The 27443-nt window shown below is 46.4% G+C and overlaps 1 protein-coding gene across 8 annotated transcripts in view; it reads left to right on the top strand.

The window, feature by feature from the left end:
- myo3b (myosin IIIB) overlaps positions 1 to 27443 on the top strand; it is an 884551-nt gene that overhangs the window by 829414 nt on the left and 27694 nt on the right. For all 8 annotated transcript variants that reach the window (XM_085986241.1, XM_085986242.1, XM_085986237.1 and 5 more), the window contains 3 exons: positions 10027 to 10136; positions 10516 to 10562; positions 10803 to 10950. In XM_085986241.1, coding sequence (XP_085842367.1) covers positions 10027 to 10136; positions 10516 to 10562; positions 10803 to 10935 — 290 coding nt within the window. In that variant the 3' untranslated portion in view covers positions 10936 to 10950. The remainder of the gene's footprint in view (positions 1 to 10026; positions 10137 to 10515; positions 10563 to 10802; positions 10951 to 27443) is intronic.

The raw sequence follows: 27443 nt of genomic DNA on the forward strand, positions 1-27443 counted from the left end.
ACCAGGTGGCTGGGAGGTCCCAATCTCCCCATCTCTGATGGTCAGTGATGCCGAGACCCCACTGATCTCCAGCGCTTCCTCCTCTGCAGTTGCCAACTGGGAAATCTGTGGAGGACCACCTCTGGTTCTCTCTCTCCTCTGTATTCTGTGCTATCTCCTACAACGCGGGAAAGAACAGGCCTATGAGTGACTGTAATATCATATGTTCACCCGATGGATGCAGTGCATTTGGTGAGGGTGACTATCAGGGAGAGGCATAAAATTGCATAAGGATGAGGTTGAGTGGCAGTGGCGGATGGATAGCTGAGGATGTAAGGAAGTCCATAGAAATAAAGGATGGGTGTACTTGCAAGGTAAGTGGATGTGAAAGTGATGCCTTGACAAGGCAGAGTGGAGGGAGGGATGATGGTGTGATGTGATGTGCCCAACAGGATGTAGGTGAATGTAATCACAATTCCTGATATGATTAGGTCATTAAAGCGCTTCCTGCACTGAATCCAGGAGCGTGGCACAATGCTCCTGCTGTTGACCTCCTCAGCCACCTCCAGCCATGCCTTCTTTGTGGCAGGAGAAGGCTTTTTCCTCCCATTGTTGGGGAAGAATACCTCCTTCCCACGCCTCACTGCACCCAGCAGTGCAGCATCGTTAAATCCAGGCACAGCCCTTGACCATCCTGAATCCATTCTGAAACTTCTTCCTCTCTTGGTTCCTTTTCAGGCTCCCATGTTAACTGACATTGTTAATGGTTTGCTATCCTCAGGTACTGTCCCCCTCTCCTTTAAATCTGCCATCATCACCCCTCTCCTCAAAATAAAACCTTGACCCCTCCGTCCTTGCAAACTACCACCCCATCTCCAACCTCCCTTTCCTCCTTGAACGTGTTGTCGCCTCCCAAATCTGTGCCCATCTTTCCCAGAACTCCATGTTTGAATCCCTCCAATCAGGTTTCCGCCCCTGCCACAGTACTGAAACGGCTCTCATCAAAGTCACAAATGACATCCTTTGTGACTGTGACAAAGGTAAAGTCATAGAGTCATAGGCCTAGAAATTCGGTTGGTAGCGCCGGCGCTGAGCGCCTAAAGAGACCTAGAATTGGGGCGATACCCTATGTTGGGGCGTTCGCTATGAAGATAGCGACAACTCAGATATTGACTATACATTTAGCGCCTGCGCTAAGTGTTTGCGCGCGCCCGCGAGCGCAAGCAGATCATGACGCCATTTCAGTGTGCAACGCCTTTTAGGAGCGCCTGAGTGCATATTGGGTGGCGCCCGGAGCCTTAACGCCCAGTGCTATTAGTGACAGTTCGAGGGAGGGCTAACAGGCCCTTCTCGGAGTAGGGGGGCGCTATTTAAAGGGGACAGCTCTAGTGCAGAATCTTCAGCCACTTGGCCTGCTCATTGCGATCGTTGCTGGAGAGAGTTGGCGAGCTAATGTGGAGCGCAGTTCTGGGAATTTAGCTTTACAGTACTTGGGACCTTCAAACCTGTCCGAAGCACTTGCAGCACTACACCTAAAAGCCTTTTGACCAACTGGCATCGGAATGGGAGCTTCTTTGGAGGGCGACGGCCTCATCGCCCAACACTGTGAAGGGGCAGAGAGACGGCGGGAGAGAGGGCCGGGATTGGCCAGAAGGAGGAGGGGCAATGGAGGTCGGCCAATCCGACGGGAAGCTGCGAGGGTCTTTAGGCAGCAGGTGACAAGCCTTGACATGTCGGAGGAGCAGTGTTTGGGAAGGCTCCGATTCTGGAGGGACATTGTTACTGATCTGTGCCACCTGCTTGGTCAGGATCTGCAGCCGCATGAACGCTGCAGAACCTCTCTGTCCGTGTTCGCTAAACTGACTGATGGCCTCAATTTTTATGCCAACGGATCCTTTCAGTCAGCCATTGGGGACATTGCGACTGTCGCTCAGGTTGCAGTCCACTGTTGCATCCGGCAAGTGACAGATGCCCTTTATAGGCGAAGGCGTCAATTCATGACCTTCCCTCGGACCCTGCACAAGCAGGCGGAGCGCGCGCAGGGTGTCGCTTCTATTGCGGACTTCCCCATGGTGCAGGGGGCGAGTGACAGCACACACGTGGCTTTGAGGGTGCCATGCCATCATCCTTAGGACTTCCGCAACCGCAAGGGGTTCCACTCCCTCAACATGCAGCTGGTCTGTGACCACCGCCAAATCATCATGGCAGTCACCGCGCATTTCCCAGGGTGCAGCCACGATGCCTTTATCCTGCGGTTGACCTCAGTTTGTAACCTTTTTGAGGGGCTGCCTCGAAGACGAGGCTGGCTTACTGGGGACAAGGGCTATCCTCTCTGGCCATGGCTGATGACAACACTCCGTGTGGCCGACACCCCAGCAGAAGAGCTGATCAGCAGCGGCCATCAGGCGACCAGGCACAGTAAACAGCACACTATTGGTGTTGTCAAAAAGCGTTTCCAATGTCTGGAACATTCGGGGGGATCCCTGCAGTACTCGCCGCAGCAAGTGGGACACATCGTCGTCGTCTGCTGCATGCTCCACAACTTGGCGAATCGACGCACCCAGCCAATTCCAGCTGTCCCTCAACGACCAGCAGAGCAGGCGGAGGAGGAGGAGTATGAGGAGGAGGACGAGGAGGAGGAGGAGGAGGAGGAAGAGCAGGCGGAGGAGGAGAATGAGGAGGAGGAGGAGGAGGAAGAGCAGGCAGAGGAGGAGGAGGCGGAGGAGGAGGAGGAGGCGGAGGAAGAGCAGGAGGAGGAGGAGGAGGAGGAAGATGGAAGGGCTGCTGAAAGTGGAAGGGCCATACTTCAGAGGCTCATCTGGACTTGTGTCGAGACCCCAGTGGCGGAATGATGAGAGTCTTAACTCATGCGCACTTTGGATGTTTGACGGCCTCTGAATGCCAGCATCACTGAAACTAGTCACATGCACCATGCCACATTGAAACTTCTGTTTATTGGCACAAAAGTCTTTCATTACAGCTAAACAACGTAATGTCAACAGAAACCATAACTTTCAAAATAACTGTGAACTCTTCGGCAAAGCCGCAAAACTCAACAAACCTTCTGCAAATATAACAACAGGTGAGGGTGTCCTTGAATTTGGACAAACAAACGTCTCAGCACCTCCCTCTACAACTGGCCCCTTGAGGGAGAACGACTTCTCTTTCGCGCCCGGCCCCTTCCCTCCCTGCTGCTACTACGTAATTGGACCCCAGTGGCGGCCTCAAGGCTGGGGGACGCCTGCTGACTGTCTGGAAGCGCAGAAGCCCCTGAGGGACGGCCTGGCCGACCTCTGGGCTTGGAGGGTGCGGACGCAGGATGCTTGATGTGACCATGGCTGGAAGCAGTGTGGCCTGCAGGTGGTGGCAGCTGCAATGCAGGCGTCCCAGCGCTGGCATGTGCAATGGTCTCCTGCCGAGAAAGGACACCTGCACCATGGTCGGACGACACACTGGCTATCTGAGGGGAGCGGCTCGGCTCATCCGCCACAATCGCATGCTCCACTGATTCCTGGCCTTGTATGGGACTGGAAGGGCCCGGGGTGATCGTAACTGATGCAGAGAGGGTGGCTACAGTGAGAGATCGCACTGCGTCAATCTGGGTGTGGAGGAGCCCAGCAAGTGACTGCGTGGCAACAGTGAGGACCTGTGTGCCAGGTGCCAGTGCTTCGGAGAAGGCCAGGACAGTTCTTCCCATTGCTTCGGACAAGGCAGGTGCCGACCGCTCCACTGCCTCGGACAAGCCCTGGACAGACCTTTCCAGGGATTGTCCGAAGCCCTGAACAGTCCTTTCCATAGCCGACTCAAAGCCGTGGACAGTCCTCTCCATTGTTGCCCCGAAGCCCTGGATAGACCTGTCCATTGTTGCCTCGAAGACCTGGAGAGTCCTGCCCATTGTTGCCCCAAAGCCCTGGAGAGTCCTCTCCACTGTTGCCCCGAAGTCCAACATACTCTTAGCCAATGAATCTATTGACTCAGGCATCTTCTCGACTGCAGCCATCAGCTCCGTGTGTCTGACCTGGGCCTGTTTGCTCTTCTCAGCCAGGCGACGCACCTCATCTGCACTCTGTGCAGCAGTCATCACTACCTGCCTTGCCCTCCGGGGAGACGGTGGCCGAACTTGCCTATCCCCCATGCGTTACTGCATGCCGCTTGGTCCGGCAACTGGTTCATCCTCAGAGCCCCCCCCCCTCCCCTCCAGGGGACTACTATCCCCAGTCTGTAGATGTGTCCACTCCCCGGATTCTGCAACGGCTGGTCCGGATTCCTCCTGGTCCTCGCCTCCGGTGGCACTGGCACTGGCAGCTTCAGTGCGTTGAGCCTGAGTTGGTGCTGCTTCATCTGAAAGTGGGAGGTGGAAGAGTGGCTTTAGCAAAAGGACAGGTTTGCTGAAAGGCATGCCAGATTGCGGCAAGGCTCTGACATGGCTGCACACTGAGGATGCATGCTGGCGGGGGGACCAAGTGGAAGGCAACAGGTGAAAAAGGTGAGAGTCTTACCCTCGCTGTCGGAAATGGGGTCGGCAGATGCAGTGGTCACAGGACCAGACAGACGTCCTCCAAGTATCTGGTGCACTCTCTCCTCCAGATCCGTGAGAGTGACCACTTGTGGAGGTCCGCCACCGGTTCGACGCTGCTCCTTTCGGATCATCGCCAGCTTGGACTGCAGGGGAAAGAAGGGGAAGTTCTGTAACATGATGCCTTGAGACTTCATCGCATGCCCCCCATGGTGCAAGAGCCCTTACATGAGGCCTTGAGAGATCATCGCATGCCCCCCATGGTGCAAGAGCCCTTACATGAGGCCTTGAGACATCTGTCCATGTGTGTGCCCAGAAAGGGCCATGGGTGCATGCTGACAGATGGCCATTGGGGCATCATTGCAACAGGGTGCCCGAAGTCAGCTGCAGATGGAGGGAATCAGAAGTTTGCTAAACCATCACTCACCCTAACGATCCGTGTGAGGTCGTTGAATTTCTTCCTGCACTGAACAGGGGTCCTGGTCGCCATGCTGCTGGAGTTGACCCTCACAGCAACCTCCCTCCAAGATCGTCGGTAAGCCTTCTGATTCGGCCTCTTGCCATTATCCGGATAGAGGACATCTCGACGGCGCTCAACTGCAGCCACCAAGTGGTCCAGAGCCTCAGTGCTGAAGCGCTCTGCTCTCTGTCTAACCTTCTCCATGCTGAACAAGTTTGTAATGCCAGAGAAGGGTGAGCGCTGATTCTGAGGCCTACAGGGCGTTGGGTGTTGAAGCTCAGGCTGACTGACCCACCCCTTTAAGAGCCAGCCGGCGCCTGGAAGTCTCGTGGTTTCCTGTAATTGAGATCACCTGCGCTGCACCCGTCCGCGTCGATATTGAGTAGCGCCTGAACTTTTGCGCCTTAGGAGCACCGTGCAACGGCTGAATTAGCGCCTCAATCCCCTTTGGGGGCGATGCAACCCAATATCTCGCCAGGCAGCGATAACTTTCGTCTGGCTATAAACTTAGCGCTCCGCCAGTTCTAACGCCTCAAGCGGGGCTATACCCAATTTCTAGGCCATAGAGTTATACAGCACAGAAAGAGGCCCTTCGGCCAATCGCGTCTGCGCCGGCCATCAAGCCCTATCTACCCATTTTCCAGCATTTGGTCCGTAGCCTTGTATGCTATGGCATTTCAAGTGCTCATCCAAATGCTTCTTGAATGTTGTGAGGGTTCCTGCCTCTACCACCCTTTCAGGCAGTGAGTTCCAGATTCCAACCACCCTCTGGGCGAAAAAGTTTTTCCTCAAATCCCCTCTAAACCTCCTGCCCCTTACCTTGAATCTATGCCCCCTGGTTATTGACCCCTCTACTAAGGGAACAAGTTCCTTTCTATCCACCCTATCTATGCCCCTCATAATTTTGTATACCACAATCAGGTCCCCCCTCAGCCTTCTCTGCTCCAAGGAAAACAACCCCAGCCTGTCCAGTCTTTCTTCATAGCTGAAGCGCTCCAGCCCAGGTAACATCCTGGTAAATCTCCTCTGCACCCTCTCCAAAGCAATCACATCCTTCCTATAGTGTGGCGACCAGAACTGCACACAGTACTCCAGCTGTGGCCTTACCAGCGTTTTGTACAGCTCCATCATAACCTCCCTGCTCTTATACTCCATGCCTCGGCTAATGAAGGCAAGTATCCCATATGCCTTTTTAACCACCTTATCCACCTGTTCTGCTGCCTTCAGGGATCTATGTACATGCACACCAAGGTCCCTCTGATCCTCTGTCTTTCCTAGGGTCTTACCATTCATTGTGTATTCCCTTGCCTTGTTAGTCCGTCCAAAATGCATCACCTCACACTTTTCAGGGTTAAATTCCATTTGCCACTGTTCCGCCCATCTGACCAACCCATCTATATCGTCCTGTAGCCTGAGGCTTCCCGCCTCGCTATTTACCACCCCACCAATTTTCGGGTCATCTGCGAACTTACTGATCATACCTTTTACATTCACATCCAAATCATTAATGTAGACCACAAACAGCAAGGGACCCAGCACCGATCCCTGCGGTACCCCACTGGACACAGGCTTCCAGTCACAAAAACAACCTTCCACCATCACCCTCTGCCTTCTGCCACTAAGCCAGTTTTGGATCCAATGTGCCAAGGCACCCTGGATCACATGGGCTCTTACCTTCCTGACCAGTCTCCCACCTTGTCCTTCTCGACCTGTCTACAGCCTTTGACACGGTTGACCACTCCATTCTCCTCCCAATGCCTCGCCACCATCGTCCAGCTGGGTGGGACTACATTCGCCTGGTTCCATTCTTATCTATCTAATCGTAGCTAGAGAATCACCTGCAATGGCTCCTCTTCCCACTCCCGCATTGTTACCTCTGGTGTCCCCCAAGGATCTATCCTTGGCCCCCTCCTTTTTCCCATCTCTATGCTGCCCCTTGGCGACATCATCTGAAAACACAGCATCATTTTCCACATGTATGCTGACGACACCCACCTCACCACCACTTCTCTCGACCCCTCCACCATCTCTAAATTGACACACTGCTTGTCCGACATCCAGTACTGGATGAGCAGAAATTTTCTCCAATTAAATATTCGGAATACCGAAGCCATTGTTTTCAGTCCCCGCCACAAACTCCGTTCTCTAGCCACTGACTCCATCCCTCTCCCTAACATCTGTCTGAGGCTGAACCAGACTGTTCACAACCTTGGTGTCATATTTGACCCTGAAATTACCTTCCGACCACATATCTGTGGCATAACTAAGACTGCCTATTTCCACCTCCGTAACATTGCCTGTCTCCGCCCCTGCCTCAGCTCATCTGCTGCTGAAACCCTCATCTATGCCTTTGTTACCTCTAGACTTGACTATTCCAGCACACTCCTGGCTGGCCTCCCACATTCTACCCTACATAAACTTGAGGTCATCCAAAATTCGGCTGCCCAAGTCCTAACTCGCACCAAGTCCTGTTCACCCATCACCCCTGTGCTCACTGACCTACATTGGCTCCCGGTTAAGCAGCGCCTTGATTTCAAAATTCTCATCCTTGTTTTCAAATCCCTCCATGGCCTCGCCCCTCCCTATCACTGTAATCTCCTTCAGCCCCACAACCCCCCGAGCTATCTGCGTTCCTCTAATTCTGCCCTCTTGAGCATCCCTGATTATAATTGCTCACCCATCGGTGGCCATGCCTTCAGCTGCCTAGGCCACGCATTCGATGGCAAACCCGGAAGTAAAATTATAATTAGGTGGCTGTGTTAAAATGCCAGACAGACGTGCTGACAGTTCTTTTGGGTTTCCCACCCAATATTGCACCCCCACCCCCTCACTCCGAACATGCCTCCGAGTTATTATTTGACTCACATTAGTAAAAATATACCCAAACATATGAAACAAAAATTAAGAAGGGATTTTAACCATGCCCACTTGGCGGAAACCAGGCTTACAGGCAGTTAAAATCGCCAATGGGATAAGGTCCCGCTCTTTTCCCGCAGGTTCCAATTTTAACCTGTTCTTCTGACACACGGTGGGAAGGACACACGCCAGCAACTGGCGGATTCTTCTTTAAATATGCAGATATCATCGGGTCCCAACCTGTTATTTTAACCAGAGGCCTGCACAGGGAAACCCTTGTGTCTTTCCCACCAGGCCAACCTAGCAGGAAGAGGAATCTGAGCCAGAAAATGCCCAAGCAGATAAGTTTTTTTTAAGCTTCCTTGTGTGGGCAGGAGGAGCATCTATCTCGAGGCCCTCCTGAACCCTCTCACGGGAAGTTACCTGAGTGCCAAGGACTGTTCCTTCGATCTCCAGAAGTGGCCCTGTGGCACTAGGCCCAAAAATGCGAGTAATGTGGCGGTCCTGCCGAATTTAACACCAGGACCTCATTTGAATGTTATTTCTCCATTTCCCCATAGCTGTTAAACATAAAAGTCTATTAAAATCTGAGGCATGCAGCCTCATAAGCATATTTAAATTACTGACCCACCTCTCTAGGGCAGGTTACTGACATGTCCCCCAACCCACCCCTGTTAAACTAGAAGTAGGCACACTCGGTGGGGGATGTGGTCAGGTTTCAGATTTTTCAGAATTTAACCCCCGCCACTGTCCCGCCCGACCTGGGAAGTTAAAATTCCTCCCAATGTGTAATTTAGTAGACCATCAAATAAAATTCAATTTTTGTGCTGAATTATAGAAGGAGAACTCCTTGCTCTTCAAATACTGCCACGGGATCCATTAAGTCCACCTGAATCACTGGAACAGGCAAAGGGGGCCTCTATTCAGCATCTCTTCCAAAAGACGGCACTTTAGACAATGCAGCCTCTGTACTACACAGCCTAGTTTATGCGCTGAAGTTGTGGATTGGAGCTCGAGCCTTCTCTAAGGCGAAAGTGTTGCAAACTGAGCCAAGCTGACACTTGAAACATATTATAAAGCAAAGTTCTGCTGTACATTTTGAAATTTGAATAAATGTTTGATTTAAATTGTTAACCTGCTTGACTGGGCATTCATATGTGGCATGATGGTGCAGTGCGTTGTTGAGCCATACAGTGGTATACATTCCCCCAGCCACCTGCTGCAGTGAGTTCTCAATTATCATTGTTATATTTTAAGATTGCTTCAAATAAAAGTTATGCTATTGTCCCTCAGGATGCTGTTATGGGTGCCACTTATATACAAGGGAGAAAGAAAGAACTAGGATTTTTATAGCGCCTTTCACAACCTCAAAGCGCTTCATGGCCATGAATTACTTTTGAACTGTTGTAATGTAGAAAAATGCAGCAGCCAGTTTGTAGACAGCAAGGTTGGACAAACAGCAATGACCAGCTAATCTGTTTTAGTGATGTTGGTTGAGGGATAAATATAGCCAGGACACCAGAAAAACTCCCTGCTCTTCTTCGAATAGTGCCAAGAATGGCTTGGTAAGTATGTACAGATTATCTCGAGTAAACCCACTTTGGCTCCTATGTGGGTGGGCTGAGCCATTTAGCCTAGAGTGGCCATAAACCATGTTTGTTTCCACTTTTGACAGCAATGTCACTCAGGAAGCTGCCCGTTTTGGTAGGTCTTGTATCTTTCAGAATCAGCACTGGTGCCAGCTTGTTCACTTTACTACTGCAGTGGCAGCATTAGTCAAGTTGTCGGGGGGAGGAATGGAGCAGAGTGGAGGGAAAGAAATTTGGGGTTCAAGTTATCTGCTTTGTGCACTCGTAGTAACTGGTTACAGAGACCCGGGTGCAGCAGTAAAGAATGTGTGGATGGGGACCAAAGAGGACAGAAAGTATCACAAAAATGGTGGGTGGAAGCAAGGAATTAAGAGTCTGCCTTCAGCTACAATTAACATTTTGTTCTAGAAATACAGGAAAATGTTTAGCTTTCTGCTCAATATCTTTAAACATTTTTCTTGGGAACCATGCTGCTATTCTTGTTTAGCATTGCAAACGTGTTAACAGTGGGGATTTAAATGAATAATGAGCTGTGGAGGACAGGAAAAATATGAAGAAATTAGCAGTAGAGAAGTGGACGTGGCTTTGGATTATCGGATGGTTAACATTGTGATTCAATGTTATAGGATCAGGAAAGGAGACAGAACAAAGACAGTTAAGAACACCTCGTCGACGAACGCAGCAGCCCAAAATGCTGAACAGCCCCGAGGACAGCCTGTATTATAACCAGTTAAATGTGAGTTCAAAGTAGCAATAAAGCTCTTTTGCTGACTTTGGGTCCAGATGATAATACCATTATAAATACCTGCCCCAACCTCTCCAGCCCCACCCCCATGCTCTTCTTCAGTCTGTCTTCGTGAACATGTGCTTATGCTCTTTATCTGTTGCTTTCATGTCAGGATGTCTGCCGTCACGGTGAATAATTGATGTGGTTTATCAAAGCCAAGCAAGATGCATGCTTCATCAGGCTCACTTGAGCTCTTTGATCAAAAAAATTATGCTGTGACTTCTGATATTATCAGCATCTGCTTGCATTCAACACAAAATCACTTTGAATTAAAAATTAACGACTTGCTGCTTTGCTGTTGACTGTGTGTTCTTGGCCCTCTCCACAGGGAATCCTAGAATACCAAGGGAGCAAAAGAAAGCCAAGAAAACTTGGGTAAACAGATACTCTTTTAGTTCTTTCCAACTGTAAATAGAGCAGACTATTGTGTTATAGATTTCTGTATGTTTTATACTTCTATAAATTAGATTAAAGACTCTCTATGAAACAAATCCTTTGTTTTGTTTAAATTTATGATATTGATATTTTAATAGAAAGTACTTTTACTTGTGAAAAGCTATGTTATGCGTGCTGATAAGTCACTTGTGATTGCACCTTTTCCCTTCTTTATCACAGCCAAATCAAAGTGCTGGACATTGAGGATGAGTATTACAAATCACTGTCAGCTATTGGACCTGTCCCAGAGGAAGATGATTCATTGAACCCTCCTCCTCCTACTCCAAGAGGACCAGGTTTTACTCATAGCTAAAAGTGGACTCTATAGGTAAATTAATGATTTTATATTTCTCAGTAAAATCTGACAAGCCAAATTTTTTAGTGCCAGGAATTGTAAACCATACATTGGAGTAAGCAGTTATAGTCTGAATGGAATTTTTTAAAAGTAAACGATAACTAGAAATAAGAATCAAATAACCCCAGAAAAGCAGTTCATTAATCATTTTTTAATTTTTGTATAAGGGGGGGAACCTATAACCAAAAATTGTTTCTATGAAGTGTTCCATCAATGATTTTTTTAAATAATTCTACATGCCTCTTGCTGTTTCATTCAAGTCCATCTCTGGCAGTGTTTTAATTCTACTTGCAAGTATTAAAATACTCCCAATATCGATCTGCAAGCTTTCAGTCAATTTCATCATTAATTTATTAACAATGTGAGCACTGAAGGGATCTATATTTGTACCATGTTTTGCATTAAATACTATTCTGTGAAAAAATTCACTCTGTTCATTGAACATAAAATATAATCAGAAAAATGTGCAGACCAATAGACAATTTCAATAACCTGTGAATAAGTTAGAAACTATCTTTTAATTCTGTACAAAATTGTTTCGGTATTTCTCAATTAGTTAAACATGATAACATTAGGAAAGTTATGAAACTGTAAGATGCAGAAAAGCTATATCTCTTTTGTACCCAGGATTTCTGTGTTGTAACTATCGGTAGGGGCAATAAAAAGTGTCGTTTATTTAGAATGGCAGTTGAATTTACAGCAGGTAATAAATCCAACCTTGCACACCTGTCACTAAAGGAAATTTCCCCCAGTAGCTCAGCATGGGCTGAGGGAACAGCATGGAGGCCTCTTATGTTTGCGGTGTTGGCTTGCAGAGTAACAAATGGGCTGCCCAGGTGTCCTTTGATGCCTTCAGGTCATGATGTGTGCCTGCTACAGCCAATATATAACTGGAAATAATTCCAATACTCCTTCAGAACATAAGAGTATTCTACAATTTGCACATGTTTACACTTCCCTTTACTGGTGCATTATTTATATATACCTTGTACAATTTTGAAACTCCATAAGTTAAAAATATTTAGCTAATCTATAGGTTTAGTTGTTTTAACGGTTTATTTGGGCTCATCAAGGTGAGATATTTCAGAGCTAGGGAATAGAACACTTTTGTTTTGTGTCTTGTCAGCATCAATTCTCAATCAGGTTAGTAGCAAAGTTGAATTATGCGAGACCCATGCTAATCATCATCTTTCAGATGTGACATTAAGCCAAGACCCGGTCTGCCTGTTTGGGTGAATGTGCAAAACCCCCATGGGAAATTTTAACGAAGAGCTGCAAGTTTTCCCAATGTCCTGGGCAACATTTATCCTCAACACACACCACTGAAACAGATCAGCTGGTCATTCATCTCATGACTGTTTATGAAACGTCACTGTGCAAAGATTAACTGTTGCATTTACCTATTAACCAACAGTGACTACACTTCAAAAATAATTAATTGTCTGTGAAGTACTTTGAGACACATTGCGGGTGTGAAAGATACTATATAAATACAAGTTCCTTCTTTCATTCTTTACTGCCACCAGGTCTTGAAAGTATGGAATTTGCACAGTTGCTTGCAAACCAAATGTAAAATTGCAGGACTCACTAAGACCAGTGACCAGGAAGTCTACCACATGGCTTTCTGGCTGTTGTTCATAGAGAGTCCCAGCAGTTTTACATTTGGTTTGCAGAAGCCTGCACAAGTCCCTCACTTCCAGAAACCAGCAGATATTTCAGAGCTAGGGAATAGAACACTTTTGTTTTGTGTCCTGTCAGCATCAATCCTAGATCAGTTTAGAAGCATGGGCTGGATTTTCCCTGCGGAGGCAGGATGGCGGTTTCCGGTCCCGCTCCCGTCTGCAGCCACTCTCTCAAAAAGATTTTCCATAGATTGGCCTTGTTAAGCCCGCCTTGCGGGGTTCCTGGCCAATTAACAGGAAGCGGGTCTGATGACGTCATTTGATGACGCGCTATCAGCCGGTTTCCTTAAAGGGACCACGGCCACATTGATTTTGACAGTTGCTCTGTCAGTGCTTGACAGCATTGAGGTGCTGCAAACACTGACAAGCACTGCACAAAGGTGCACGTCTGCACCCAGTCTTACGCAGGACTCCTTCCACATGCTTATGGAGGGAGTCACAGCACGCAGGGAGATTCTCTTCCCTTCCAATGGGCGGAAGAGACCTCCCTAGGAGATCAACACAGTCTGGTTGCACATTGCACAGGAGGACACAAGCAGGGATGACGTCAGGAGTGCCTGGCTCCAGTGGCGCAAACCTTTCAATGATCTCAGTAGATCAAAAAACGTTACTGCAAAGCCACACTCAAACTCATCCTGCTGTGCCACTCATCACATCCCCATCCCTCTGCCATCCCTACCTTACTCCATCCTTACTCACACCAACTTACTTTGTACCTCCACCCATCCCTCTCTATCTACATTATCACTTCCCCATCTCAGTAGCCACCCCTCACACTAACCCTCATCCTACTGCAAGCATACCAACTAACAACACACAACGGTAGGCACTTGAGAGGCGTAGCAAATGTTCATGTGAAGTTTCTGGTACTGTGTTGTCATACAGTGAAATTTATATTTTCAACACTGCCCCTTATTGGACAGATCTGTGCGCACCTTGAGAAGTGTCTTACTGAGTTCCAGTGAATGTTGAGACGTAGCTCCCCCCCACACCCCGCTATAGTGACGAATGTGCATGGAATGGCTTGAATATTAAAGGGATGCTTTACGGTGCTGGTGTGGGATGGTGTCAATCTGGCGCATCATGTGGCAGCCAGGGTGTACAGCATCAAGTGAAGTAAATCTAGCCATGGTGAGGCCATCACTGGCCTCCCGGGCAGCAATGTTGTCAGGGGCTGATGCCCTCTGTCCTGTGCAGCATCAGGTGATGGCGGAGAAGGTTGGTGATGTTGTTAGTTATGTTGGTGTGCCTGGTGATGTTGGTGTTGGGCCTGATTGTGGAAGGATTCAGGGGACCAAGATGTGATTTTTTTCAAGGGCACCGATGTTGCTGGAATAGATGTCAGCTGCAGGTGAGATGACAGAAGCGATCTGTCAGTGATGAGGGAGGTTGTTCCAATGAGGTGCCACTGGATGTACAGTTGGCTCTAAACACTTGCAAGCTAAAGAAATCTCTATATGTCTTACAAATGCAGTAACCAATAGTTTCTGAGCTCTGAAACTGAACATCTGCAACATGGCATCCTTTACACCACTTCTGCAGCTGTCAGTTTATCAGATAAATCCAAGCAGACTCACCTCATGCCAGGGTGAGCTGGTGTGTTCCCCGAGCAGTGGGTAACCCGTGGGGGAAGCACGTAAAATTGCAAGGTAGGCTCAGAATAGCATTAAATTGGCTGTTCACAAGCCATCTAATGATCTAAATTGTCTCCCCCACCACTTGATGTAGAGTCAGTTCTCCGCTGACAGACCCGACACCTGGAAGACTCGCGTGGAGGCGGGTTGACAGCGGGTTTCCTACCCACTGTCAATCTTTGTTATTTTGACAGCGGACCCGCCTCCAAACCCGCCCTCTGAGCGCCGGCAAAATCCAGCCCCATGAGTGGAATCTTCTATAATGTACAAGCAGCTTCTGCCTCGACAACTATAAATTAAGGAATTTTACTCAATTAATGTTTGGAATTTTCAAAGTTGAAATAGAAAGGTTTATTTTTGGTATTTCATCTGAGTACATTTTTGAGACCAGTTTAAAGCAGTTTTCTGGAGTACTGATAATATTTACCTTAGTGACCACAAAATTAAATTGGTGTGTTCCTGTTAATGAATACATTTTCTTCTTCATTCAATGTATATCATTTTACAGCCCAAATTAGTCATTTGTTTTCTCTGTTATTTGATGCATTTTTACATTCTAGTGAGCTTTAGCCAGTTAAAAGGAATACGGCTTTGAAGCAGTTAACAGTTGTGAAATATTCTATTGCAATTACAAACTTGAAAGAAAGTGTGCAAATGAATATTCTTACCAATGGTAAATTGCTTATTAACATTTTTTGTGGAAAAAGAAATACAGATCCGATTGTTCCATTGTTTCCAGTACAAAAAATAATTTATTTAAGTTTCTCCATGCCAGACAGCATTCCTTGGTTGAAGCAGCAGCCAAACAACCTTCTGTCAAATCTCTGAGGGAGCCTTTTCTCTAACTGCTCCTTCTTCCCTATTGATTATGCACCTCTTTGTGATGCAACAGCTGAGCACAGAAACCTGACGTAAGGGAATTACGTGGGTGAATATGTGTCCCACCAATCACACAGCTGTGCTTGCAACTTTAACTGTACAGTAATAAATCACATGCACTCTAAGTGCCATTATTTCTATTAGAAAATCCTGCTGGACAAATGTCAATTTTAAGGACTACTTTGCAAGTTTCAGTGATTTTTTACTGAAGATTTACTTAATTTACATAATGCAGGTCATAGACAAAGGGGGGAATTTTGTGGGGAGTCAGTGGGTGAGATCGGTGGTGGATCGGGTGGGAAAATGTTTTTTTCTGACAGCGGGTTGGGGCCCTGCTGTCAACCCGCCGCCACGCGCCTTTCCCAAATGTCGAGTCTGTCATCGCTGAGCAAACCCGACAAGCAGCGGCAGGGGAGGCAATTTAGGTCATTATGACCTTGTTAACAGAGGATTAAGAAATATTTTCAGCTCACCTTCAGGTCGCCCACAGGGTTTACGCTGCTCGGGGATCACGTCAGGTAAGCAGGGCGGGAGTTGAATGGCCATGGAATCTTTCATTACTTGACAGCTGCAAATGTACTATAAAAGCTCCAAGCTCAGAAGCTGTTGCTTACTGCATTTGGAAGACAGATTGAGCTTTATGCAGGTTGCAAGTGTTTGGAGCAAACTCTCTATCCAATGTCACCTCATTGGAACAACCTCTCTCACCATTGACAAATTGCTTCTGCCATCTCAAGTTCAACCTGCCATCTATTCCATCAGCATGGGTACGGTTTATACTGTCTCTCCTTCGTCCTCAGAATCCCACCACAATCAGCCGCAACACCAGCAGCACCAGGCACACCAGCAACACCAATAACAACACCAACCTTCTTCGCAATCAACTGATGCTGCACAGGACACAGGGCATCAGCACCCGACCACATTGCTGCCCGGGACGCTAGGGATGGCCTCACCATGGCCAAATTTACTTCACTTGATGCTGTACATCTTGGTTGCCACATGATGCGCCAGGTTGGCACCACCCTACACCAACACCATAAAGCCTCCCTACAATGCCCAAGCCATTCCTTTCACACTCATCACCATTGCGGGGGGTACTGTTATATCTCACCATTCACTGCAACTCACTAAGCCACTTCCAAAGGTTCACACAAATCTGTCCAACAATGCAAAGTGTTTAAAATAAAGATTTCAGTGTTCAACAGCACATTAACAGACCCTTCACATGAACATTGGCTAAAACACACAAGTGCCTACCCTTGTGTGTTGTTAGTTGGTATGATTGGACTAGGATGCGGGTGAGTGTGAAGGGTGGCTAGTGAGATGGGAAAGTGATAATGTAGATAGGGAGGGATGGGTGGAGGTGCAAGGTAAGTTGGTGTGAGTAAAGATGTGCAGGAGTAGGGTATGGAAGACAGAGTGATGGGGATGTGATGAGTAGCACAGTAGGATGAGGTTGAGTGTAGCTTTGTAGTAACGTTTCGTGATCTACTGAGATCATTGAAAGGTTTGCGCCACTGCAGCCAGGTCCTCCTGACCACATCCTTGCTTGTGCCCTTCTGTGCAATGTGCAACCAGACTGCGTTGATCTCCTGGGGAGATCTCTTCCGCCCATTGGAAGGGAAGAGAACCTCCCTGCTTGCTGTGACTCCCTCCATAAGTATATGGAGGGAGTCATGGGAGAGCCTGGGTGCAGCCCTGCACTTTTGTGCAGTTTTTGTCAGTGTTTGCAGCACCTCAATACTGTAGAACGCTGACAGCACAACTGTCAAAATCAATTTACGCATGGTCCCTTTAAGGAAACCGGCTGATGACTGCATCAGACCCGCTTCCTTCAATTGGCCAGCAAACGTGCTGGGCGGGCTTAACAAGCCCAATCAGGGGAAAATCATTTTGGACAGCAAGCTGGAGCCGACAGCGAGGCCGGGACCCGCCACCGACGTCGCCCGACACGGACCCGCAAAATTTGTAAAATCCAGCCCAAAATGTGTGTGTCTCTTTCTCTCTCTCTCCCCCTCTCTTTATATAACTGTCTCCTCCGCTTGATTCCCATTCTAAGGAGTGAATTTTCGCCCCGGACTTCCGGTGGCTGGCCATTGGAACTTGCCGGCCGTTGTGCTCAGCGGGAGGCTGGGTCCATTTTGGGGCCCGGGCTTCATTTGATTCAGGGTGATGGGCTGTAGCCAGAGTTCGAGCAGCCAAGGGTAACCCACCGGTTCTGGGCTGTCACAATATCCGGCGGCCCAACTGGCCTCCGGGCCCAAGACAGTTGGTCCGTTGGGGAAGCCCCGATGTTTGAAGAGGGGGGTGCAGCCAGAGCAGCAGCGGCCCAGGCTGGAGTTGTGGAGCCTGGAGGAGCACTCCTGCTCTTCCCAATCCCATAAAAAAAAGAGAAATTTACCTTTGGGGTGCTTTTCAGGCCAGGCCACCAAGTAATAGTGGCCGGAGCGTGCATGGTGCACACTTTGACCAGTTCAGTCTAAAAATGACAATCAAGGTTCTATTGACATCGTAGAACCCCGATTTGTATTTCAGATGGACCTATCACCTGTCTGTGGGGCCACTCCAGCTGTCTAGTGGCAGGTCCCAGTGAATATTGCCACAGTGGCAGCGGCAATGGGGTGGTAGCTCATTTCCCACCATTTTCGGGGCACTGCCACCCCATTTCCACTCTAATTGTTTTTTGTCTCTCTCTGTCTCTCATTGTGGTAGAAATTAGTTCATGCCCAAACTTAGTAATGCTGTGCAAAAGGACCAAGCAAAATTGGTCCTCTTGTACCATCAGGATGCAAGCAGCTGCTAGGGCCACTAGTCTTGCCCCAAGAGACTGACATAGATGAAGATCGGCCATTGGGGACATTGGCATCAGACCCACGGTAGACTGGGAGCGAGGAGATTGTTGGTGGGGTGGTGGTGAGCAGTCCACATTCATGTAAGTAATAAGTTTTTACTTGCATTTTTGGTAGCAGCTTCTTTATGGACCACTGGCTTGGCTGCTTCAATGTCCAAGAAAACTGAGTACAGCATGCACAGCGCATGCTGCGGTCAGACACAATGCAGTTTATCAAAGGGACCTGAAATGAGCGTTAGGCCTTCCTTTTGCAATGGGCCTAACGCTCATTTCAGGAAAGCGTTCGGGATGGCTAAGGGATACCCTAAGCAATATGGCGACCAACACACTTCTTGTGCTTTTATGTCACATATAATCAGTATCAAAAATTGGTAGGTTGTTGAACAGTTTTGTGTTTGAAAAACCGGCGAAGCGAGATACAATATTGCCCCCTCTGTCTTTCTGCTGTCTTCTGCTCCCCTCCCTCTCTGTTTCTGTCTGACACAAGCCTAGATTTTCCAATAGATACTATTTTATTGCTGACATTATCCCATTTATAATGTCAAAAGGAAAATATAGACTACTTTTTCTTGACTTCTCTGAATCTACCTGTCTCTGAATCTTTCTCATTCGTTCTGTCTACCTCTTCCTTAAATCTGTTCTTCCCAATGTCTCTTCTCTTTTCTTTATGGTTCCCACTTTCTGTGTGTGCATGTCTAGCATACAGTTTATGTATCTGTGTCTCTGAATCTGTTTGTCTTTTTTTCTGTTCCTTTCTTTGTATATACCTGTCGCACACTTTCTTCATTTTTATTTGTTTTTTTTACCTTCTGCATTTGATTTGCTTTATATCTTCTGATCTTTTACACCTTTATCTGTCTCTGTGTTCTCTTCTGAATCAACTTCTAATCTGCTATTAAAATTCACGCAGCCTACATAATAGTCACTGAACTTCAAAGTAAAACATTGTATGTGAAGTACTTTGAGATGTGATAAAGCATTATATAAATGTATGCCTTTCTTTTTCTTTAGTCCTCACATTTAATTTCCTAGTCTGAGCTCCATAGAGTGCTCAGAAGCAAGGTAGATTTGAATCTACAACAGCAGAGAGGGTGAACAGGCGGGATCTCAGTGTGTCGCTGGGCTCAGAGGTGACGAGAGCTTCAGGTCAGGCAGAACAGTGAGGCTGAGCAAACAGTAACTGCCCTTAGGAGGGGAAAAAAAAGTGAAGAATGCTAAAAATAGAAAATTAAAAATTAAAGTAGAAGGAGGGTTTTTTTAAAATAAGGAAGCGGTATAACAAAATAATGGGACGTCTCTCTCTCTCTTAGGCAGTCCCTCGGAACCGAGGATGACTTGCTTCCACATTAAAAATGAGTTCTCGGGTGACTGATGAGTCCAACGCGGGACCTACAGTCTCTGTCACAGGTGGGGCAGACGGTGGTTGAAGGGGCGGGTGGGTGGGGTGCTTGGGTTGATGTGCGCTCCTTGCAATGCCTGCGCTTGGCTTTCGCTTAAAAATATAAAAACAGATAGCAAGAGTTTCTACAGCTATATAAAAAGAAAAAGGGTGGCTAAAGTGAACGTTGGTCCCTTAGAGGATGGGACCGGGAAACTAGTGGTGGGGAACATGGAGATGGCAAAGACGCTGAACAAATATTTTGTATCAGTCTTTACAGTAGAGGACACTAAAAATATCCCAACACTGGACAAACAGGGGGCAATTGTGGGGGAGGAGCTAAGCACGATTAAAATCACTAAGGAGATGGTACTCAGTAAAATAATGGGACTTAAGGCGGCTAAATCCCCCGGACCTGATGGCCTACATCCTAGGGTCTTGAGAGAAGTGGCGGTAGGGATTGTGGATGCATTGGTGATCATTTTCCAGAACTCCCTGGACTCAGGAAAGGTCCCGGCAGATTGGAAAACTGCTAATGTAACACCCTTATTTAAGAAGGGAAGTAGACAAAAAGCTGGAAATTATAGACCAGTTAGCCTAACATCTGTGGTTGGCAAAATGTTGGAGTCCATTATTAAGGAAACAGTAACAGAGCATTTGGATAAACATAATTTAATAGGACAGAGTCAGCATGGTTTTACGAAGGGGAAGTCATGTTTGACAAATTTGCTCGAATTCTTTGAGGATGTAACATACAGGGTGGATAAAGGGGAACCAGTGGATGTAGTGTATTTGGACTTCCAAAAGGCATTTGACAAGGTTCCACACAAAAGATTACTGATCAAGATAAAAATCACGGGATTGGGGGTAATATACTGGCATGGGTGGAAGATTGGCTATCTAACAGAAAACAAAGAGTTGGGATAAATGGTTCGTTCTCGGGCTGGCAATCAGTAACTAGTGGTGTCCCACAGGGATCAGTGCTGGGACCCCAACTCTTTACAATCTATATTAACGATTTGGAGGAAGGGACCGAGTGCAACGTATCCAAGTTTGCCGACGATACAAAGATGGGAGGGAAAGCAGTGAGTGAGGAGGACATAAAAAACCTGCAAAAGGACATAGACAGGCTAAGTGAGTGGGCAGAGATTTGGCAGATGCAATATAATGTTGGAAAGTGTGAGGTTATGCAGTTTGGCAGAAAAAATCAAAGAGCACGTTATTATCTAAATGGAGAGAAACTGCAAAGTGCTACAGTTCAAAAGGATCTGGGGGTCCTGGTACATGAAACACAAAAAGTTAGTATGCAGGTGCAGCAGGTGATCAGGAAGGCCAATGGAATCTTGGCTTTTATTGCAAGGGGGATGGAGTATAAAAACAGGGAAGTCTTGCTGCAGTTATACAGGGTATTGGTGAGGCCACACCTGGAATACTGCGTGCAGTTTTGGTTTCCATATTTAAGAAAAGATATACTTGCTCTCGAGGCGGTTCAGAGAAGGTTCACTCGGTTGATTCCAGAGATGAGGGGGTTGACGTATGAGGAAAGGTTGAATAGGTTGGGACTCTACTCATTGGAGTTCAGAAGAATGAGAGGTGATCTTATCGAAACATATAAGATTGTGAGGGGGCTTGATCGGGTGGATGCGGTGAGGATGTTTCCACTGATGGGTGAGACTAGAACTAGGGGGCATAATTTTAGAATAAGGGGCTGCCCTTTCAAAACTGAGATGAGGAGAAACTTCTTCACTCAGAGGGTAGTAAATCTATGGAATTTGCTACCCCAGAGAGCTGTGGAAGCGGCAACATTAAATAAATTTAAAATGGAGATAGACATTGTCCTAGCAGATAAGGGAATTAGGGGTTACGGAGAGAGGGCAGGGAAGTGGACGTGAGTCTAGATTCAGATCAGCCATGATCCTATTGAATGGCAGAGCAGGCCCGAGGGGCCGTATGGCCTACTCCTGCTCCTATTTCTTATGTTCTTATGCTTGCTCCCGGCGAAGAGACTCAAGATGTTCGGCGCCTTCCCGGATGCTTCTCCTCCGCTTTGTGCGGTCTTGGGCCAGGGATTCCCAGGTGTCGGTGGGGATGTTGCACTTTTTCAAGGCGGCTTTGAGGGTGTCCTTGAAGCGCTTCCTCTGCCCACCTGGGGCTGTCTTGCCGTGCCGGAGCTCCGAGTAGAGCGCTTGTTTTGGGAGTCTCGTATCGGGCATGCGGACGATGTGACCCATCCATCGGAGCTGATCGAGCGTGGTCAAAGCTTCGATGCTGGGAATGTTGGCCTGAGCGAGAACACTAACGTTGGTGCGCCTATCCTGCCAATGGATTTGCAGGATCTTGCGGAGGCAGAGTTGGTGGTACCTCTCCAGTGCTTTGAGGTGCCTGCTGTACATGGTCCATGTCTCTGAGGCATACACCAGGGCGGGTATCACTGCTGCTCTATAGACCATGAGCTTAGTGCCGGGTTTGAGGTCCTGGTCTTCAAACACTCTCTTCTTCAGGCGACCGAAGGCTGCACTGGCACACTAAAGGCGGTGTTGGACTTCGGCATCGACGTCTGCCCTTGTTGACAGTAGGCTCCCGAGGTATGGAAAGTGGTCCACGTTGTCCAAGGCCTTGTCGTGGATTTTGATAATCGGGGGCAGTACTGTGTGGTGGGGGCAGGTTGGTAGAGGACCTTTCTCTTACGGATGTTTAGTGTAAGGCCCATGCTCTTGTACGCTTTGGTATAGAAGTATAGATAGAGAGTAAAACATGTTTTTAAATAGTTGCCATGTGTATTTTTGTGCATTATTTCTCCTTGACCTCTCTTCAGCCAATGACAGTCGGCCATATTGTCCTCCTGCAACACTTCTCTTCAGTTGTCCGCCTCAGTGGGTCTGCCTTCCCTTAGTTCCACTCTTAACTCTTCCGATCCCTGCAGCACCATCACCTCTGGAGACCCCAAGGATCCATCTTTGGCTCCCTCATCTTCCTCATTTAGATGTTGCCCTGTGGCAACATCATCCAAAGAATGTGATCAGCTTCCACATGGATACTGATAACACCCAGACCGACCTCTCCTCCTCCACCTTTCTCAACCCCTTCACTGCCTCTATGCTGTCAGATTTCTTGTCCAACATCCAGCCTTAGAAGTGTTTTAACTTGCTGTAGCTAAAGTTGGGGATACCAAAGTTACTTCCATTGGCCCTGCCATATTCTCCACTAACTCCATTACCCTCCCAGCAACTTTCTCAAAATGGACCAGCCTGTTCGCATCATTGGTGTCCTGGTTGATCCTGAGCTGCGGTTCCATGTCCTCTCTATCCCTAAGAACACCTACTGCCATCTCTTTAAGCTAACCTGCATCCACCCCACCTCAGCCTATCCAGCACTCAAACTCTCATGCATGCCTTTGTTAATGCCAGACTCAATTACTCCAATACTGTCCTTGATTGCTTCCCAATTTCCACCTCCGTAAAGCCCAACTGTTCAAAATTATGCTGCACACATCCTATTACACACCAAGTTCTGCTCACCCTTCACCCCTGTGCTCACTGACTGACATTGGCTTCCAGTCCCCCAACATCTCAAACTTAAAATTTTCATCCTCGTGTGGATCGTCGGGGATCGGGTGGGATATGTGTTGGTGCAGGCTCGATGGGCCAAAATGGCCTCTATCTGCACTGTGGGGTTTCTGTGATTCTGTGTGTAAATCCCCTCATCCCTCCCTGTCTCTGTAACCTCTTCTAACCCTACAATTCTCCCCAAACTTTGCGTTTCTTTTACTCCATCCCTTTGTGCATCTCTCTCCAATTGCCCCCCATTGGTGACTGCTGCCTAGATCCCTCCTTAAAACCCTTTGTCTCTCCACCTCTCTTTCCTTTTCTAAGATCCTCCTTAGACGCGATTTCTTTGATCAAGCTTTTGGTTATCCCTGTTCATTTCTCCTTTGGTCTGGCATCCATTTTTCTGACACCACTGTGCAGCACCGTGGGACGTTTTCTGTTAAAGGTCCAAATGCTGGGATTTGATTCGTCAATAGTAAATGTGTGACCATGTGCACATAAAATTTAGGCTGATACTCCAGTGCAGTGCTGAGGGAGTGCTGCACTGTCGGAGGTGCCGTCTTTCGGATGAGACGTTAAACCAAGGCCCCGTCTGCTCTCTCGGGTGGACGTAAAAGATCCCATGGCACTATTTCGAAGAAGAGCAGGGGAGTTATCCCCGGTGTCCTGGCCAATATTTATCCCTCAACTCAACATAACAAAAACAGATTATCTAGTCATTATCATATTGGTGTTTGTGGGAGCTTGCTGTGCGCAAATTGGCTGCCGCGTTTTCCACATTACAACAGTGACTACACTCCAAAAAGTACTTAATTGGCTGTAAAATGCTTTGAGACGTCCGGTGGTCGTGAAAGGTGCTATATAAATGCAAGTCTTTCTTTTTGTGGTTAGCATGGACCAATCAGGAACACCAGAAATCTCTACAGCCATCAGTATTACATTCTTTTAGACCTATGACTTTGAATAATACAAATCTTTACATGATCAATAACAAATGTAATGAATGAATGTTATATGGTCTTCGAGACCTACCTCAGGTTGGCAAGTTGTATCTTACGATATAGTATTGCACTCTGTAGTGCGCTTTCAGGGGTCCAAAAAATTACCAATTTTTTCCTCAAGTCACATATTTTTCTAATTTTCCCCTCTTCTATATTGTTTTTATTGTCTGCTTGGCGGTTGCACTTGCTCTACGTGCATTGAAAATATTTCTGCCTCCTGAAGCAGAGTCACTTCAATTAACTCAAATAATCACTTGATAACACGGGAAGAAAACAGAAGATCATGTGCGGTACACTATGTGCAAGAACCCCAAGAGATTTTCAGGATGTGCAGGAAACCAAAAACTGGTGAAGGAGATCTCAAGGAACTTGTAGTTGTACATTGCTTTTACCAACTCAAGTAGAAATATCACATAATTGTTTTTTTATTTCAACCAAACTTTTATTTTTTTCTATTTTTCTTGCTGATTTTTGCATGCTTTTGAAAATAATGGTTGAAAAATTCCTGGAAAAGTTGAGGCATTAAAACTGAAACTGTAGATCTTTAGTTACAGCCTATAAATTTCTGAGTTTGGACTGCTTAATTAGTTTACTTTTAGTCATTTGATGATTGCCTATGTTTCATATTATAACTACTCAGGGCCCACCATTCACAGCTCTTTATAATCCATATATGTGCGAGCATGTATTAACTGATACATAGTACACTGACGTGCCTCAGTAACTCCTGATAAGCAGATCGTCAGAGCCTTATTGAGCCAGTTATTGGGAACACCTGGGGCCAAGCTTTTCAGAAAAATGACTTCCTGCCTGTGTGGCCTGGTAACCATATGAACAAAGGAAAGCAACAAATAGGTCTATCAGTCTGCTGTTTTATGTTTCTTTCACTTTGTGGCAAATTTAGTTGCTGACTAATGTGGACCTCATGTTCTATTTTGACAGCATGATCTGTACTATACAATTCTGATCTGTTTAGTATAAAGCAATCTGTTCAGGTCTGTAACACTTTCTCATTTCACTTCCTTCTCAGTATAAATAAAAGATTACTAATGCTTTCATAGTGGCTTCACAAGCTCTATCCTATTCCAAACTATGATAATGCTTGATACTATGGAAACTAGAGCAGCCGAAACAGCAAACAGATGTGTTAAATTACAGTTGTTTGAAGAGATATGCAAAAATATGTTCTTTTAACAGGCCATGTTAATTAAAAGATTAAGGCTCAGAAGTAAGGAATAAAAGAGAAAAAGAATAGAATCAGAGCATCAAAGACTTCTTAATGACATGAAATGCCATTAGGATGTTGTGTCTTTTGTTTCAGCTTCCTCACACCTGCAATTTGTTGCATCCTAATCCTCTTTTCACACATTTGAATTGCTTTAATTTGCATTGACACACAGTAGTGAAAAGTAAAAAGCTTGGGAACTTAAACTGATAACCATTTGCAATAAAATGTGTGTATCATTCTGGTCTGATGGGTGCACTGTCAGGCACATCCCTGTATGCACTACATAGTAAATCCAGTACTTATTCCAAGATAAGTGTTTCAAATACCTACATTTTCACTGTCTTTATTTGACTGTTGGAGAAGGGAGGCAATTTTGGCAGGGGTGAAGGGAGTAATGGAAATTGGGAGGAGTAGGTCTATGGCAGCTGAGTCCGTGGCAGGAGCTGTAGGAGTGTCTGAATAAATCAGAGCGTGAAATTTAGATTAGCCCACTGCAGGCTATCAGTAGAAGGGGGTAAAGAAAGAGTTGGCTTGGCTAAAGGTGTAACCTGTTTCTTTTGGCCCCTAAAATCTTTAAACAGATGGTGTGACCAGCTGCCTCTTTCAGCCATTTAACTCTAAGTTGGTAACAGTTTGGAAAGATTGTGTAGTGAATTTTAGAGCAATTTAAAAAAAAACAAAGAAGCCATCATATTGTTGCTTTGCCAAAGATCTAAAAATTGAAAACAACCTATAAAATAAAATATTGGATAAAATTAATTTGTATAAAATATGTTTTATATTTAAAAATAATATTTGTGGATTTCAGACCATCATATTTAATCGCTTTAAAACTATTTATCACACACTTACCACAACTACACCAGCAGTACAAGCAAATATGTCTAGCCAAAATATTTTACTTCTATTGCACTTCAGGGGTTAACCAGTGCGCAGTTTTGCTGGTATACCACTTTGTATTATAATGCTGCTTTGAAAGACAGTCCAGGCATCAACAGCAGTACTGAAATCTAAATAAGGTGGTTTTGCTAACACAAGAGAAGCAGTAAACCACCTCAGGGCATAGAAGTATCATTGGCAACAATTGTAAACGTTTGTTGCTGGTGACACAAGCCACCATTTTTTTTCGGTCTGCAAGTGTGCTGGGGTGTGATGGTTTCCATTGGGAAAGTCCAACTGAGGTGTACCAGTCCGTGATGGTTTCCATTGGGAAAGTCCAACTGAGGTGTACCAGTCCGTGATGGTTTCCATTGGGAAAGTCCAACTGAGATGTACCAGTCAGTGATGGTTTCCATTGGGGAAAGTCCAACTGAGGTGTACCAGTCAGTGATGGTTTCTATTGGGAAGGTCCAACTGAGGTGTACCAGTCAGTGATGGTTTCCATTGGGAAAGTCCAACTGAGGTGTACCAGTCAGTGATGGTTTCCATTGGGAAGGTCCAACTGAGGTGTACCAGTCAGTGATGGTTTCCATTGGGAAAGTCCAACTGAGGTGTACCAGTCAGTGATGGTTTCCATCGGGAAGGTCCAACTGAGCTGTACCAGTCAGTGATGGTTTCCATTGGGAAAGTCCAACTGAGGTGTACCAGTCAGTGAAGATTTCCATTGGGAAGGTCCAACAGCCAGAAACCGAAAGGCAGTTTTTTTTTTGCAGAAGTTTTTCTAATCTAATTTCTACAAAGTTTACCACATTCTAAGGATATAGTTTAACACAGTCTATGTACTATGATACACATTTCACAATGCTACCAGGTAAATGCAGTGAAGGATCATACATAGTTTTACAGTTCTATAAACTAGGGTAACGGGTGCTTGGTGACAGGGCTGAGGTCATCCCTGATGGAGCTAATTCTATATTCATAAGATATCTTAAGGTTGTTTTTTTTTACTGCATAGTGGTTAAAGTGGAGCCTTTTTTTTCATTGAGAGACAAATTAATTTTGTTTTCTAAAATGTCAACTCTGAGAATTTCAGAAGTATTTCACCACTAAAGTAAAATTATGTGGCAGAATTATCTCCTGACTACTAAATGGAGCAATTTTCCAGCTATAATTTTTTTTAATGGCTTTCCATTATATTGTCTCTCCATCATTACATATTCTCATCCAGAAACATCCGGGGTAATGTTAACCTAACTCACACAGCAGTACACTGATGGGATCGAATTGGCTGCCCATTTCACACCCCATCCGATTTTACACTCAATTGAAGTCTATGGAGAGTAAAATCAGATGGGGTGCAAGATGGGCAGCTGACCCAATCTC

This window comes from Somniosus microcephalus, chromosome 4 (assembly GCF_052327205.1).
Source record: "Somniosus microcephalus isolate GS21.2 chromosome 4, FLI_Smic_1.0, whole genome shotgun sequence".
In the NCBI taxonomy this organism is placed as follows: Eukaryota; Metazoa; Chordata; class Chondrichthyes; order Squaliformes; family Somniosidae; genus Somniosus; species Somniosus microcephalus.